Consider the following 17,877-nt stretch of genomic DNA (forward strand, 5'->3'; position numbering starts at 1 on the left):
GATATGTGTCCAGTCTGCAAGATTTGTCATTAATTTGAGTTCAATAGCTTGAGGAGTAGTACTATGCAAATTAAGAACATTGAAGGAAAAGAGATGTTCCATTGTTTCAGCTGCTTCATTGACGCATGAATCATCATTCCTCTAATTGAGGAAAAAAATTTGTTTGAAGCTTTTATGACAAAGTCAACCTTAAGAACAGTCTAAATTTGTGGAAGACTAAATGGATACTGAACTACAAACTGATGACACCAACGGAGGAGGGTATACATGTTTTGGCTAAAATTTTGGTTAATAGAATTGGGCATTTATTGCATATGATTATTAGCTTTCATTGTTTGCTTTTATGGTGTGGCAAAACATATTCATGATAATACTATGTTGCAAAGGAAATAGCTCATCCTATCTTCGTGATTCTTATATTATTGTTAAAGTGTACTTAGAAAAGGCTTACAATCGTATTTCTTGGACTACTGATTCTTTATCTTGCTTTGGCTTTTCTATGAAATTTATCTACTGATGCTTGCATTAATCTATTTCCTTCTTGACTTTAATCAACTGGCATTATTTTCAATGGTTTTTGAGCCACAAAGTCATTAGGCAAGGGGATTCAATTTTCCTATACCTTTTTATTGTGGTTTTGCAAATTTTCAACTCTTTGCTTAAGGAAGTAATAAACTATATTAAAGTTGTTTCATTTGCTCTTGAAAAAATTTCACTAAGCCATTTAGTGTATGTCAATGGCCTTATTACAATCGAAGCCAATCCAAATGTTTTTATGAATATGATGGAAGGTTCTAATGTTTATGAATATATAACCTAACTTGTAGATTAATTGTACTAAATTTGATGTATCTTTACCTTTCAAACTAAATCTTTGGGGTCTTCATTTTTAAGTATCTTAGGTTTCAAATTTTTTTTTCCAATCATCTTATTATCTGTGGTTATAAAAATACCCTCTCTCATATTGATTAATAGTTTACAAGGTGGAAAAAAGAAAACCTCTCATAAAATGGTTGCCTAGCCCTTATAAATTTGTCTTTAGCTCTATACTGATCTACCTTGTGTCTTCCATGTGGGCCCCAGTATATATTATGGTTGAAATTGAAAATGTTGCCTATCAGTTCTTGTGGGACAAAGGAGATGGGCACTGTAGGCTTCATCTCATTGGGTGGGATTGTATTACTAGTCCTGAAAATCTAAACTAATCACTGAATAGAATAGATCTGAATACTTGAGAGAATATAATCTAAGAAAATCTTGGGTTTAGAATTCACCTAAGTCCATGGTTTAAAATTATAAAATCTCTTGCAAAGTATTTTACCCGCCTAGACATATTCTATCTATTGAAATATAATAGAATGCATCAGGAGGCATAGAATCTTGGTGATAATAAATAAAAAAATATATTAGTGTATGATGATCTATTTCCTAGGCATAGATTATCTCCAAATACTAAGAATTTCCTAAAGTCATAAACCTATGTCAAATTTTATTGAGCATAACATCATATTCGGACAAACTTACTCAAATCACATCTATAGTTCCTGTAACATAATTTGGATACATCTAGAAGCCCTAAATAGAAATTAGGAAATTTTACACACATGAAAGAAAAGTGATACTATATGACCACGATAGTTGAGTTAATTAGCTTAACTCAAGTTGAGCCTAGATGGTTGCATTTGTTTATTACTTTTAAATTTGAATTGAAGCTAATAATTAACGTATGTAAATCTAGTAAGGTGATTTGGACCCTACAAGTTGTGTTTGACCCATTGTGTCTCTACTCCTATAAATAGGAGTAGTCATTATCCACTTATTATTAGGAAATGAATTTAGCTACTTTCTTATCTTATTTCTACTCTTTTAATCATAGCCGTTAATTTTCTTAGGATTAGATATAACTTGAAACCTTTTAATTCTATCTCCAAATTTTAGCCATAATCTACCTCAATAAGCTACCCACTCATATAATCGACCTCCTCAACTTCTTTTTCTTATAAAATGCAAGGGATTAATTTTAAAAAGAAAATATAATATGGTAAGATTTGAGAGAAAAAAGAAAGCCCATAATGATGGTTGTTTCTTATTTTTATTTCAATTTTTTTGAAATAAAAATTGTCGAATAAATTGATGCTGTTAGGTTTGTTTGTACTTATGTAATTGACAAATTGTATTTCAAAACATTATTTATATTGACGCTATTCGGTTTGTTTGTACTTATATAATTGGCAAATTGTATATCAAAACATAATTTATATTTATGTAATGTATCTAGATTTTATGTATGAGCATATCTACAAGTTATAAAATATTTGATAAAGAATATTCAAGTGGAAGATTAATTTTAAAATCAAAGTATTTGAAATAATTTTAGAATCATTATTGAAGTACTTAAATGGTGTTATGATGGTTGAAAAAGTATGAAACAAAGACACAACAACAAACACTCTACATTCAACTTTTTAGTTTGTTGTTTGAACAGGGCGTTCGAATGCACTTCAGGCGTGTTTGAATGCACCGGCTGTTCGCACTATGTTTGCACATATAGAAAGCTTGTTTTAGTCGTTTGAACACACTCTACAGGCATTCACACATATAGCAGTGGTGTTCACATATATATATGTTCATATTTGGTCGTTCCCAATATTTTCACACTACAAGTCATCGTGTTCGAACACACTCGAGCTGCATTCGAATGCACCAAAGTAATTTGTAATTTCTAGAGTTATGTGATACTTAATTTGACTTGGATTTGGCTTTATCTTTAAGATATATTTATCTTATTTCTAACAGATATTTATCTTATCTCCAAGAATATAAAAGGGTTTAATATAACCCTACGAGTGAGGATTGTCAAGTATTAACCTACAGATTATCTTCTAGTGGCATTAGAGATCATTTCTCAGCTTTAAAAGGAACATGCTGAATTGTTCTCATCTCAATATATCTACATCAGATCTGAAAAAACTATGTCTCGAGAGTCACTGAGATAAAAGAATCAACTTCGAGGGATACTAAGATTTGGAAACCTATCATGAAAAATAGTCTATCGTGGGGTCTAATGAGCAATGTTGGTACAGATTGAGTCGTGAGAATCGATGGGTGATCTATAAGCTTCTTGTTAACAACTATAGGTTTTAGTGGTTGATTTCGATCCGAGTTTGGATTCATAGTATTTTACCTGGTTTTGAATTTTTCACGTAAAAATTTTTGTATTTACAATCGTCTTTTGACGCTTTATTTTTTGCATATTATTTTCAATAGCGTGTGATAGATTTCATTTTCTTGAGCATTTATTACATTTTTCAATTGGTATAAGAGCATATTTAAGTATTCACGTGAGTTTCAGTTTTTTCAATTGGTATTAGAGCAAGCTCTCTTAACTTAGAGAGAGATTTTTCAGGAGATGAATTTGTTTAGAGAAGGTATTAATAGATCTCCCATGTTAGATAAATCTAAAGATTCATATTAGGAAGATGGGATATATGTTTTTCTAGAGTCTGATGTGGATAATGATATTAATCCTGAGTTGTTAAGGTTTTTTATGAAAATGATTAAGAATTTTTTTAAAAATTGTAAACATGACTCAAGAAAAAATGTTAGAAGTAATTATCGGGGGGAGTAGTTCAATGTTATGAATGCTAAGGTTATAGTCATATCGTTAAAGAGTGCTCAAATCACAAAAATAAGAGCAAGCGTATGTAAACCTCTCGGCGCAGTACTAATAAATATAAGAATGATGGTTTAGAATCTGATCAAGGAAATTATTTTGCTTTTGCCACTTCCATGTTATCTTCTAATGATTCTTGTGAGAATGTGAGCACAAGTGAAGAGGAGGACGACGATGATGACATAGATATTCAAAAGGGATATGATGATCTGTACTAGGAGACATACAATTGAAAAAAATTTCAACAAGACTTCCAGAAAACTAAAGCACTCAGAATATGAAAAAGAAAAAGTACAAGTTCAATTGAATGAAGCCTTAGAAAAATTCTAAATTGAAGAAGTTAGAAGAAGACAAGAAGAAGCTTAATGATTTTCTTGAAAAATCTAAACTAGAAATAGAAAGACTTACTAAAGAAGTTACATTTTTAAAAGGAAAAACAAAGCTAGACGAGATCTTGAATGCACAAATTATTGAAAAAGAAAAGTATGGTATCAAATATACTAAAAATTCTAGTAAAACTAATATAATTTTTGTTCCTACTTGCACTCAAGATCATCTAAGCAAATTTTATGTACCTAAGTTTACGAAAGCTACACCTCAATTAAACAAGAAAAAGGTACATTCAAATTTCAAAAATAATACTCTAAGTAAGAAAATCTAAATTCATACCTATTTGATATCATTGTGGAGTTAAAAGACATATTAGGCCATATTGTAATGTTTTGTAAAAACCTAAGCATGCCTCTTATTATAGGTTGAAAATTAGACAAGTTTGAATTAGGAAAGAAGACATTTTTGGCACCCTTTCAGGGTAGTGCTATTGAGTGATCCTTTAGTAGGATATGCTAGCTAGAGAGAGTTCGATTGTGTATTGATATTCTTTAGCTATATATTTTTGTGTAAATATCTGATTTTTGAGTTTTAGATATTTTTTGGATTGGTTCATAATTTGTGCAATTTAAGATTTTTTTTTTAGTTTACAGTTTCTCATTTGATTATAGTTGGCTTTCTCTAAAAATTTTAAAAAATAAGAAAATTTAAAACTTTAATGCACTTATTGAATAAGAGTGACTCTTATGACATGAAGTTATCTTATTATAGAGTTATTGTTGGAGTTATAATTGCTTATGTTAATATTTGATATATTATCTCTAAGTGTATTGTTTACTCTTTAATATTTTTTATCACTTTCTAAGTGAATCAATTGTAATTATTGTGATTCAATCTTTATATGAGCATTATCTCATATGGTGTTCTTTAGATATCTTACTCATTAGGTTCATATTCACTATTTGACATTTTAATTTAGTTTTACTCTCGTAATATTTCTCCTTATTAAAAAATCAAAAGGGATACCACATGTTTAGTGTGAAAGCCATTTTAAAAGTGTCCAATTTGATATCATGCATCTCTATATCATTCATGAGTTATATATCTATATTTTCAATATGGTGCATTATAAGAAAAGGGCTACCTAACACATATGTGAAAACTATCATCGCACCAAAATCATTATTGGTATAATAAAAAGGAGATAAAAATAAAAAAATAAAAAAAATATTCTTGAATTTAAAGGGTAGAATATGAACTAAGTTTGGCTTGACTTTAGTTTAGTGTCATTTTTTTATGTTTGATGTTTTAGAATTGCCTTATATTTTTATGCTTTACTAGAGTGAATTATTAAGACATTACAATTGGATATTTTCTTTTGACAATTTTAAGTGATTAAACCGCTTAGTTTATAATATGCTACTGTAAATATTTATGCATCTATTTTCTCTTAACTTTATAATGAGTTTGACTTCTTTCATAAGTCAATTTAAAATTCTTAATGCATCAACCAAAAATTTGAATATGATATATGAACTCAAATGTTAAATCTTTTGATTTATGAATCATTTTTAACTTTGAATACTTGAAAATTGAATTTGAGACATATAATTTTTTTGTGTGTTTTGAAATTTATTGGCTGAAAAATGATGTGAAATAAATTACGAATTTGAGGAAAGAGCATGAGAGTTTGATTGCATTCTTGGTCAATTTATAAGAAAATTGGGGAGAGTGATATATAATGGTGTTAGTCATTCAATTTGACAGCAAAAAAAAAAATTGTGTTATGCTCTATTAAGATGTATACATTGTTATGGGTAGACCCTCTGTATTTTAGAAAATTTTCTCTTGTCACAAATTACCAAAGGAGGAGATTGTTAAGTTTATTTGTATTTATATAATTGGCAAATTGTATTTCAAAACATAATTTATATTCATATAATTTGTCTAGATTTTATATATGAGCATATACATAAATTATAAAATATTTGATGAGAATATTTAAGTAGAAGATTAATTTTAAAGTCAAAGTATTCAAAACAATTTTAGAATCGTAATGCTTAAACGGTGTCATAATGGTCGAAAAGTATGAATATAAAATTTAACCTAAAGGCACAGCAACAGGCACTCTACATTCAACTGTTTAGTCTACTGTTTGAATAGGATGTTCAAACACACTCCGGGCCCATGCGAACACACCCTACAACCTTCACACTGTGTTTGCACATATAGAGAGCTTGTTTTGACCGTTCGTATGCACCCTATAGGCATTCACACATACAGTGGTGGCGTTCACATATACAGAGGTCCATATTTGGCCATTCGCAGTGCGTTCACACTTTAAATTATTTTGTTCAAACACACTCAGGCAATGTCTGAATGCACCTAAGTAATTTGCAATTTTTGGAGTGTGAAACTTTATTTGATTTAGATTTGGCTTTATTTCTAAGAGATACTTATCTTATCTTTAAGAAATATTTACTTTATCTCTAAGAGATATTTATCTTATCTCTACGAGTATAAAATAGTTTAATCTAACCGTAGGAGTGATGATCGTTAAGTATTAATCTATCGATCATCTTTTAGAGGTATTAGAGATCAATTCTTGATTTTGAACGGAACATACCGAATCGTTCTTATCTCAATGCATATACATCAAATCTAGAAGAACCACATCTTATGGGTCACTAAGATGGACGGATCAACCTTGAGGGTTACTGAGATTTGAAAACCTATCGTGAAAAGTAATATGTCGCGGGGTCTAGCGAATAAGGTTAGTACAGATTGAGTCGTGAGAATCGACGGGTAATCTATATGCTTCTTGTTAACTGTTATAGGTTTTTAGTGATTTATTTTGATCCAAGTTTGGATTTGTGAATTTTTACTTGATTTTGAGTTTTTTGATATAAAAACTTTTGTATTTGCAATCGTCTTTTTCACGCTTTATTTTCCGCATATTATTATCGATAATGTGTGATAAATTTTATCTCCTAGGGCGTTTATTAGATTTTTCAATTGGTATAAGAGCATACCTAAGTATTCAAGTAAGTTTCAGTTTTTTCAAACGCGGAATTACAAAAATGTTTCGGTCTACTCAGATAGGAAAATCAAGCTACTACTAGGTTGGATCGGATGTCAATCTATGGTGGCACCATTTGTTACTATTGGACAAATTCCTTCTTTCTTTTTCTTCTTGATCTTTGCCATAACGCCCATTCTGGGATGGGTTGGAAGAGGAATTCCAAATTCTTACATGGATGAGACTAATCACACCTAATTAGTGAAAAATTAAATAACAAAGAATTTATGAGTGAGTATTACACCAAGAATTTACAAGAGTCATTTATTAATTCGAGTTGGTTCTTGCTTGACAATGATAGTTTTTGCTTACGAGTTATATGCCTTATATCGGTTGATAGTACATGTGTTACGATCCGACCACATGGGTTAAGTCGAGTCAAGTCGAGTCGAGTTAAATTAGTTACTTAGCTTTATCTTTCTGTTTTGAATTTCAAATAAATCGAATAATCCACATATGGATCCGATTTGTTAGGGATTTTACTCCTATAAATAGGGGTGGATATGAGTTGATAATGATCATTGAGAGAAATCTGAGTTTAGCCCGTTATTATTTTCGTTCTTTATCTTTTTTCCATTAACCGTTGGATTGTCTTTATCTTTATAGGAGTAGATCTTAACCGTAGATCCCTTTTAAGTATCCAAACCCTAGCCACCTCCTACATCCAGTAGCCACCCTACTACACAGCCATCCACCACCACCCTTAGCCATCCACCACCCTCTGACGATCGCCACAACGTTAGAAATTATCGTTCTACCCTCTCTAACCTATCTCCACTATTTTATTTTTATCTTTTCATTCCGACCTCCGATTTAGGTAAAACCAGAGCCATGAGAACCCTAACTCACGAGGCTACCTCTACCTAAATTTTCATAATCATCCTACGGACGGATTGTTATAGATCTGGTCCATAACATTGGTATCAGAGCCGATGTTTCTCAAAAGATGGTTAACAGGCGTGAAAAAAAAAATAAATCCCTAGACACACGTATGTATCTAACCTCTAGGCAATGATATTTCTCGTTCGCTTAAGTAAAAGTCGGAAGAAATATTAAAAACGAAAGTAGAGATGAATGCCAAGATTTTAACGTGGAAAAACCCAAAACGGGAAAAAAACCACGGATCCAAACTCGGATCAAAACCAATCACTATAATAGTAGCAGTTACAAGACTGACTCACAAAACACCCCGTCGATCCAAATGACTTTGTTTCTCTCAGTCTTGATCGCTAGAACCCACGATTCACTGCTTCTTGTGATTGAAGTCCAATCTCAGTAGCCCTCGAGATTGATCTTTCGTCTAGATCACCCTTAAGACGAAAGATTAAATTCTTGCAGATGAGTGGAACATTGTTAGTTGAAGAATCGATGTAGCCTCAAGAAGTCTCCTTCAATAATATTTCTTCAACCCACCTTGAGATAGGGTTTCACAATCCTTATATATGATCTTCAAGATAGAGCCAAATCCAAGTCTTATCCGTACTCATGATCTTTAAGATAGAGACAACTCCGAGTATTATCCGTACTCATGAAAGTTCAATATTTTTAAACTTTGTTAGTGCGTTCGAACGGGCTCGAGTGCGTTCGAACGCGACAGCTTGAATTCTTCAGGTTGCGTTCGAATGCGTTTGTGAACGCGGCTCTCTGTCTGTGTGAACGCAGATTTAGCATTCGAACTCGTTTGTGAACGCGGCTCTCTGTCTGTGTGAACGCAGATTTAGCATTCGAACTCGTTTGTGAACGCGGTGTGAACTCAATAGCTTTTCTCCAATAAACTTGCAATTCTTCAGACTAGAGATATTCTAGACTTGTGTAAAGCTCATATACATGTAAAAAATACACTTAGAATATTTTGTACACAATTGCCAACAAATAAAAACCTAACAAGGCGTTCCAAGGCCAATGAGGAGGCATTGACTATGGAGGACCATGATCTCATCTCCGTTCCTATCGGAGTTGATCTGGCACCCCCTCCAATCCCAGCAATTGTCGACGACAAGCCATCAGCGTGGGCAAAAGCTTTTTTTAAAACATTTTTGGTTGAGTCGAAGGAGAACGCAAAGGAGATCCAAAAGATCCCAACCGCCCTCAAAGACTCGATCTAGGCCTTGACGGAGGCCTTACTAGCCACCCTCTATCGACTTGCACTGCCAACGTCGCCGACCATGACAGGACAAAGCCAAACGCAACCACCATTATCAACCCATGAGGGAGGGGATAAGCCGGCCCAAATCGCAGCCTGAACCCCTCCTCCAGCCATGATGGGGACCCCTTTGGCCCTGTAGACCTTCCCAGATGCTGCTACCACGCCGGAACCACCCGCAATAGTGTCTGCGAGATCATCTTCCCCACCCGTAGTGGGAGCTAGGGCCAAAAACCCTAGCTTCCCACCGGTGGCTATCTAGACGCACACGATTGTCCACCACCACCCTTGGTCGTCCACTACCCTCTAACAACCACCACAACGTCAGAAATTACCGTGCTGCCCTCCTTGACCTATCTCCACTATTTTATTTTTATCTTTTCATCCTGACCTCTGATTTTGGTGACATCAGAGCCATTAGAGCCCTAACTCACAAGGCTACCTCCATTTAGATTTTCATAATCATCCTATGGACAGATCATTCCAAATCTGGTCCATAACATTCGGGGTAGCTCCGCCGCCACTGCTCCATTGCAATGGGGCCATTGGTCCCTTCTGCAGCCACCGAGGGTCGGTGGACCGACCGGCGACACACCAGGACCGTTGTTGCAACAGCTCAAGCTTGAGCTCAAGTTTTATCTTTTCATCCTGACCTCTGAATTTCAAATTCAACCCTAAGGTTAGGTTATTGGAATGAAGGAGATGAAGTGCATGATTTTTGAGGCAGGCTAAATTTTCACGAACCAATTCGACCACCTCGTGCGAACCAGTTTAGAACCCATGAACAAGACCCCAAGCATGAGTATGAGCCCGAGGATGAATTGTGGACTGAGTTGGTGGGCCCGCGTCGTCAAACTAAGCCAAATTCGCTTGCAGCCTGAGGGCGACATGTGCCAAACCCGTGGGCCTATGATCCACAAGACCAGCCTCAACCCCGAGGTCACTTCGCCCGTGATGACAGACCACATTTTGGGATCCAAGCTCAGACCGTCAAGCTTGATTTTCCAAAATTTTCTAGAGGAGACCTCATAGATTGGATCTAGGGAGTAGCTTTTCACGTACCATAGCACGCTCGACCACCAAAAGGTCCAGCTAGCCTAGGGGTGAAAACGGGTTGGATTAACTTCGACCCGACCCGCTATTTGACCCGACTTGGATCGGATTCGGACAAAAAATTTCTATTCGATTCGGATTCGGATACGGATATCGGATATCCGTTTACCCGTATATTTTTTTAAATGATTTATAGTTTTTAGTTTGCTTATTTAAATAGTAAATATTAATATTTTTACTAATAATACGTTATATATTATTTATAGAAATTAATTTCTCTAAGTTTATATATTTGACATACAAAAAAATTATTTGTTGTAAAACTCTTAATAATTTTGTGTTAATTATATTTAAATAAAATATTATAATTATTTTAAATTTAATCAATATCCGTTTACGATCCGATCCTTTATTCGAAAAGTATCTGTATCCGTTTAGTTAAGATATGGTTTTAAATTTTGCTATCCGTCCAATATTCGTATCCGAATCCGTATCCGAACTAAAAACATAGATCCAGATATGGGTTGAGCACTATCCTATTCATATCTGATCCGTTTTCACCCCTAAGCTAGCCTCATTTTACTTGGAAGGCGTGGCGATTAGGTAGTACCAGTCGGCTGAGCGGACTCGACCATTTGAATCTTGGCAGGACTTTACGGATGCGATTTGTGCTCGATTCGGTCTGACCCAGTACTAGGACTTTCAGGCCATGTTGACTAAGCTAACTCAGTCAACAACAGTGCGAGCTTATCGGGAGGAGTTTGAGCGGATATGCAACCGAGTCACTAACTAGTCTGACTCAGCCCTAAAGATTACCTTCATTAGTGGGCTTAGGCTTGACATTCAGGCTGAGGTCAAGGCTTTGAGGGCCACTACTTCTGAAGGAGCCTTCTCCTTAGTTGTTCTGATGGAGTCCAAGTTGGATCAACTAAACTAGATCCGCAAGGAGGAGAGAAGAAAGGAGGCCCAAGCCCACGGCCCACTAAAGACAGCATCTGCCTCTACTTATACTGCACCAACGGCTCAGCCTAACCGACAGATGATCACACACCACTTTGTACCCAATGACTTGGAAGAGTACTAAAGAAAAGGCTTGTTTTTTTTACTGTGATAACCGATTTACCCCCAGTCATAAATGCAAGCGTCAGCCAACCCACGTCATGTTCCTAGGTGGACTCAAAGAAGACGAACCCAAATCCACTGATTAGCACGACATGTTATATGAGTACAAGGGCGTGAGAGACTAGTCACCTTGAGGACAAGGTGTCGGAAGCGTGATGGATTGTTACAATTCGACCACATGGATTAAGTCGAGTCAAGTCGAGTCGAGTTAAATTAGTTACTTAGTTTTATCTTTCTGTTTTGAATTTCAAATAAATCGAATAATCCGCATGTGGATCCGATCTATTAGGGATTTTACTCCTATAAATAGGGGTGGACATGAGTTGATAATGATAATTGAGAAAAATCTGAGTTTAGCCAGTTATTATTTTCGTCATTATCTTTTTTACATTAACCGTTGGATTGTTTTTATCTTCATAAAAGTAGATATTAACCGTAGATTCCTTTCAAGCATCCAAACCTTAGCCACCACCTACCTCCAGTAGCCACCCTACTATACGGCTGTCCACCATCACCCTTGGCCGTCCACCACCCTCCAACGATCGCCACAACATCAAAAATTACCGTTCTACCCTCTCTAACATATCTCCAGTATTTTATTTTTATTTTTTCATCCTGACCTCCAATTTAGATGAAACTATAACCATTAGAATCTTAACTCACGAGGCTACCTCCACTTAAATTTTTATAATCATCCTAAGGACGGATCATTCCACATTTGGTCCGTAACAACATGTTTTCTCATTTGAAGTATAAGATTGTGATATGGATAATTAATTAAACACAAATTAAGGATGGTTACAACTACACTCATGATTGATGATTACACCCATGCATCAAAGACGATCCTAATTTAAATGAGAAGGGATATATATATATATATATATATATATATACAATTAATTACTGAGACGATCGACAAGCTGGTCCTTCTAACGTCGTATACTACTTGCTTCTCTTGTAGTGTGTGTGTGTGTGTGTGTGTGTGTGTGTGTGTGTATATCAAGCTACAAACTTGTGCATTGCGACATATATATCATTAAAGCCTGATTGAAACATCCCCTAATAGTCAAACCAAACATGCAAGGAGTCCATCCAAGATACGAGATGGATTCGTTTAAGAAACAACAATGCAATAAGGCTCCACTTGGCTTTGACTAAAGAATTAGACATGATGTCCTATTCTGTGTGAACCCAAGAAAAGTTTTAACGGAAAATTGTCTCATCAAGAATATAAAAATATTGAGAGCGGACGAACTCTTAAGACAACATTGTATTTTATTTTAATTTTTTTGAGTTTGTTCTTATCCTAAAAAGGAGCACTATATGTTTTGTTGCACCATGCGTTGTCCTTTTCTACCAAATTAAAGTGGGTAAAACCTGATTTGCTTCCAATATTTGGTAACAGCAACGACCTTTTCTTTTATATATATATATATATATTGTGTTTGAATGAGAGAATAGAAGCTACTCTCACTAAACAAGTGTGGTATCTATTTCATGTAATAGATTCAGAAGGTGGAACATGAGTTACCTTTTAGGCTTTGTCTTAATTAGGATCTCTTACTGGATGAGAAATCAAGAACTGTTTACAAATTACTATGATATGCTACTATAAAATACGCAAAAAGAAAAATTATGGGGGAAAACTCCATGTTTGTTCTTGATGTACGTTTTTTAATGAGTTCTCGTCCTCATTTGGCACTTTAAGGAGTAGCATTAATTGGATGCAAGTTCTTCCATAGTCCTTCATTGTGCGTGAGTAATTAACTTTGATAATAACCTGATCATGCTTGACTGTTTAATTTCACTTGGAGTTTAATTCTAAATCCATTTTGAGTTGAGCCTTGATATGATAAAACTTTGAGAGGATTAATCGTTGAAAGCATCTTCGCGAGCTCTTGTTGGTGCGTATATAAATAAGATACAGTAATAAATGCTTGCTTCTAGGCACGCAACAATAGCAATGTTTCTTTAACAAAATATTTTTCCCTATCAATTTTAGATGAACTAGTGTGCATCAAGATACAGAAAATTTCTCTCCAGGATACAAATTAAGAAGCTAGTGAAGCACTGATATCTGACTGCATTTTTACAAATGAAGTCAACCTGAACTTTTTCAGAGTTCTCTATTCTAGCTTTTGTAAAGGATTAAGAGAAAGTTGGAATCTAATCTAAAATCTTGGTTTTCAAGATGCTTTATTATTAAAACGATACCAGCAAATCACTATTCTAAATCTGTTCATTTGTTAACCATCAGTCCCAACGACTGTCATTTTATTTGGATCATCCGATCGCAATAGTCATATACCCGGACAGTATCTAGTTCGATCTTTGGAAGAGCACATCCAATAAATAGATTAGCCTATTACCCTATTCTAGTGTGATGAGAGATAAGACATCCATTACCGCTAAGAGGTTATGGATGTAAGTCATTATAACAACCTTCTTAGACAATCTTCTCAGAAATGAGGGTAGGATTACAAATATTAAAGTGGATGCGTTTTTAAGGTCGCCACGTAGTTTTATTCTAGTGCAATGTGGAGGATTCACAAATTTTCTTATTCATCATGTCTCAATATGTAAGTGTATCAGTGCAACGCATCAGGGAATGTGTTAGCTAAGACAGAAGATATGATATATATTATTAGTTTGTCTTGTAAGGGCTTAAATATTTAGATCAATTGATTTATCTAACACGAGAAAAACAATTATAGCTAGCAATTAGAGAATAATAACACCAAATAGTATGACATTCCATCCTTACTGTTTTCTATCCTGGGGACAATCTAGAAACAATTTTGTTTATATATCCTCGATAGAAAACGACTTCTTACCACTCTATGGTTGCATGGCATATACGTCTCACTATGTACATCCAATCATTAACTGTTACATGTGCGACAGAATTTGAAATGATACTAAAATACACACTCAGTTTCTTCGCACAGCCTACTAAATTCTCTTCGAGCTTTCACACTCGATCGATGATAATTCTCATTAAGCACATAAGCCATTAACCTTCCTCACTCTATAAATACTCACCACATCTCCTTTGCAACCCATCCACAAGCAATTACCAACTCCTTTGTTAATTTGCACTACCATGGAATCCAAGATTAGCTCATCTTTTGCCCTCTTCCTCACCTTCAACCTCCTCTTCTTCGCCCTCTCGGATGCCTGCGGTGGCCCGTGCCCAAAGCCAACCCCGACGCCGACCCCGACCCCTTCATCTGGCAAGTGTCCCATTGATGCCCTCAAGCTCGCCGTGTGCGCCGACGTGCTCAGCGGCCTCATCAACGTCAACGTAGGGCACCCACCAAAGGAGCCTTGCTGCTCCTTGATCTCCGGCCTTGTCGATCTCGAGGCGGCCGTGTGCCTTTGCACTGCTATCAAGGCTAATCTCCTGGGTATCAACTTGAACATCCCTGTTGATCTTAGCCTTCTTCTTAACTACTGTGGCAAGAAGGTGCCTACTGGCTTCCAGTGCCCATAGGTCTCTATTAATAATTTCTTCAAGCAATACTACTACAAGTACTTGGTATCTGTTGTTATATAAGGTTTTCTGTAGCTTTCTTTTGAGATCTTGGAGGGTTGGTTGCAAGTAGCTAGCATGCAACAGCTTAGTAGATCATGCAAGTACTTGATCATGCAGCTTGAAAGACTTGTTGGGTTTGTTAGTGAGTGTGCAAGGGTTTAGTGTTTGATAAGTATAAAGCCTTTCTGTGATGGTTATAAGTAGATATACATATGGCTTGCATGGCTGATCAAATGTTCTACGTGATACTGCAAATATTAATTCCATTGGTGTGGGTGGCAAAGGCTCCATTTAAGCTCAATCTTAGTCAACGTAGATGATATATATGGATCGAGCTTTTATTTAGCTTGAACTCAAGAAAAAAAAAAAAGAAAAAAAAGCGTGAGTTAGTTATATATATATATATATATATATATGCATGCAAGGTTGACAAAAATCTGAATCCTATAATTTGAATTCTTGTGCTCGGCTCCACTCAGAAAACGCTAAAAATGAATTAGTTTCTCACTGAAATTAAACGAGCTGATCGAATTTACCTGGGAGAATAATTTCAAGTTGATCTTCATCCCAGCTGTTGAGAGCTTTATATGTGAAGGTTTTGTTACGCGTCGAAAAGAAAAAAGAAGAATATATCTTTGCACTAATCCATTTTAGCGATCTTCTTTCTTATATAGATGGACTTTATATAAATGGTATTATATTGTACATTATAATTCACTTTCAATATTAAAATGTGAAAGGCCGGCTGATACGTACGTAACAAGTAGTTCTTTATTTATATCAAAATTAATCCTACGTGCTCATAAACCCACCAACCTCAAGTTCTAATGACTGAATGAAACATGTCAGCTAATTTGACCAGATCCTCCTCCATTCCAGTGAATTTGTTTTGGCATAATGGTTGAACTTAACTTAAGCTTCTATCTCTTGGCCTTCATTGATAGATGAACGTCAATTAGATATAATAAAAGATCAAATATTCCACAATAAGAGACTACTTTCGACATATATACCAGTAATTAATCTTTCTTCCTTGGATATCCACAGTAATATGTGTCAATGAACTTATTAGTTTCAGGATAATAAATCTGAGTACTATTTCACATATATATATATATATATACTAAACGAGTGAAAATAAGAGATATCTTATTTTCATGAAATTTTAGCTAGAAAATTTCGTAACTATATACTCAGATGATTGTTAATCAAAGGCCAAGGGATGATATCAGAGGTTTATAATAGTTAATTTGGGATACACTAGGAATTGTTATGGCAAGAAATTTTATGTAGATCCTTAGTGATTTCTACTAAATATTACTTCAATACCTTCGACCCAGTTAGACTTATAGCTAATATGAATTTGCATGTACAAGGATCTCAGAAAGGAAAACTCTCCAAATACTCTGATAAGATTAATGAGAATAACTAAGCACAAAAGAAGGAGGTTACATTCATTTGATAATTTTAAAATCCAATCCCAGATATTTTATCATCATGCGATCACAAACCAAATTCCCAAACAATACATATTAAATACAACAAACCTTAGTATGGAAGCAGACCTTAATCCATCCGAAGTCCAGCAACTCAATTAAACAACAGTGCTATAGATTTGCACACCATAACAACCAGAACATATATATCAAGGCCAAATTGGATACATAGAGGGAGACATAAGCATCAATCGCACACTTCAGCACACTTATAATCACACGGATGCCACTTACGTGAAGGTGAAAAGCATGTGTATTAGTGACGGGTGTTTCACATACGCATCGATCACACAGTTAAGCACATTTGTAACCAGCAGGGACCTTCTTGCCACAGTAGTTCAGCAGCAAGCTTAGGTCAACAGGAACATTAAGCTTGATCCCCAGTATGTTAGCCTTAATGGCAGTGCAAAGGCAAACGGCAGCTTCGAGGTCGACAAGCCCCTCGAGAAGAGAGCAGCATGGGTACTTGGGTGGCTTGCCGACCTTGACATCGATCAAGCCGTGGAGGACGTCGGCGCAAATGCCAAGCTTCAACGTATCCATCGGGCAAGAACCCGAGGACGGCGTAGGTGTTGGTTTGTATGGTGGAGGTGGGCATGGGACTGCAGTGGAGGAAACCATGGTGAAGAATAGGAAGTTGAGGGAAAGGAAAAGACCTGCGGATACCAAGGGTTTGGATGCCATCTCTAGTGAATGAGAAAAAAAGAAGAAGTGATAGATGGGATAATGGAGGAGATGGTGTTGTGGTGCACTAGGGTTAGGGCTTTATAGGAAGGAATGGGTTGGAATTTTGTGTGAGAGGTGATGTTATTTTGCTAAGTAGTGATGATCAAAGCTGAATTTTAGATTGAAAGGACCATTTTGGCCTTGTAGAAATCATTTAAAACTGTTTAAAAGCTATCTAAGGTTACCTCAGGGCACTTACAAGAGAATACAAATATTGTTTTTTTTCATGTAAGAATAAAAAAAAAAAGTTCAGTGATAATTTTTACACCCTAGACTTAATTAGAGTATGAATGGTACTGATAGCGATATCACTTGCCGACATTGAATTGCAACAAAGGATGATTTAATTCAGTCTATAATTGTGGCTTGATTCCAGGAGAGTCATGAGCAGACAATAAGGTCTACTTCATGCATACTATTGAACGTATTATGTGGGGGCATTATGAGGATCCTGGGTGATCTTGCTCTTCTTGAACCTTATAATTTTGTACTAATTTTTTAGAATAATTCCAATCCTCTGATATTGTAAATATTGTATGAAATTAAAATGCATTACTTGGCACACAAACAATAAAATATGATCTCATCTTTGAAGGTATTTCGAAAGTATTGATCTAAATAAATCTTCTAGAGTACTAGGAAATATTTGAAGTTGCTTCTTATATTCTCTTACGGCATGCACTTTTCATAGTTCAAGTTTCTAGTTATATTGTAAAA

The 17,877-nt window shown here is 35.3% G+C and overlaps 2 protein-coding genes across 2 annotated transcripts; one reads left to right on the forward strand and one right to left on the reverse strand.

Moving 5' to 3' along the window:
* Positions 1-14,444: 14,444 nt before the first annotated feature.
* Positions 14,445-15,239, forward strand: LOC140770772 (14 kDa proline-rich protein DC2.15-like). Its single transcript, XM_073112039.1, has one exon. The coding sequence runs from the start codon at positions 14,507-14,509 to the stop codon at positions 14,894-14,896; it is 390 nt and encodes a 129-aa protein (XP_072968140.1). The 5' UTR covers positions 14,445-14,506; the 3' UTR covers positions 14,897-15,239.
* Positions 15,240-16,321: 1,082 nt separating this feature from the next.
* On the reverse strand, positions 16,322-17,178 carry LOC140770760 (14 kDa proline-rich protein DC2.15-like). Its single transcript, XM_073112021.1, has one exon. The coding sequence runs from the start codon at positions 17,116-17,118 to the stop codon at positions 16,729-16,731; it is 390 nt and encodes a 129-aa protein (XP_072968122.1). The 5' UTR covers positions 17,119-17,178; the 3' UTR covers positions 16,322-16,728.
* Between the last annotated feature and the right edge of the window lie 699 nt (positions 17,179-17,877).

The sequence above is a fragment of the Typha angustifolia genome, chromosome 11 (genome assembly GCF_048772165.1).
Source record: "Typha angustifolia cultivar Huaian chromosome 11, ASM4877216v1, whole genome shotgun sequence".
Classification (NCBI taxonomy): domain Eukaryota; kingdom Viridiplantae; phylum Streptophyta; class Magnoliopsida; order Poales; family Typhaceae; genus Typha; species Typha angustifolia.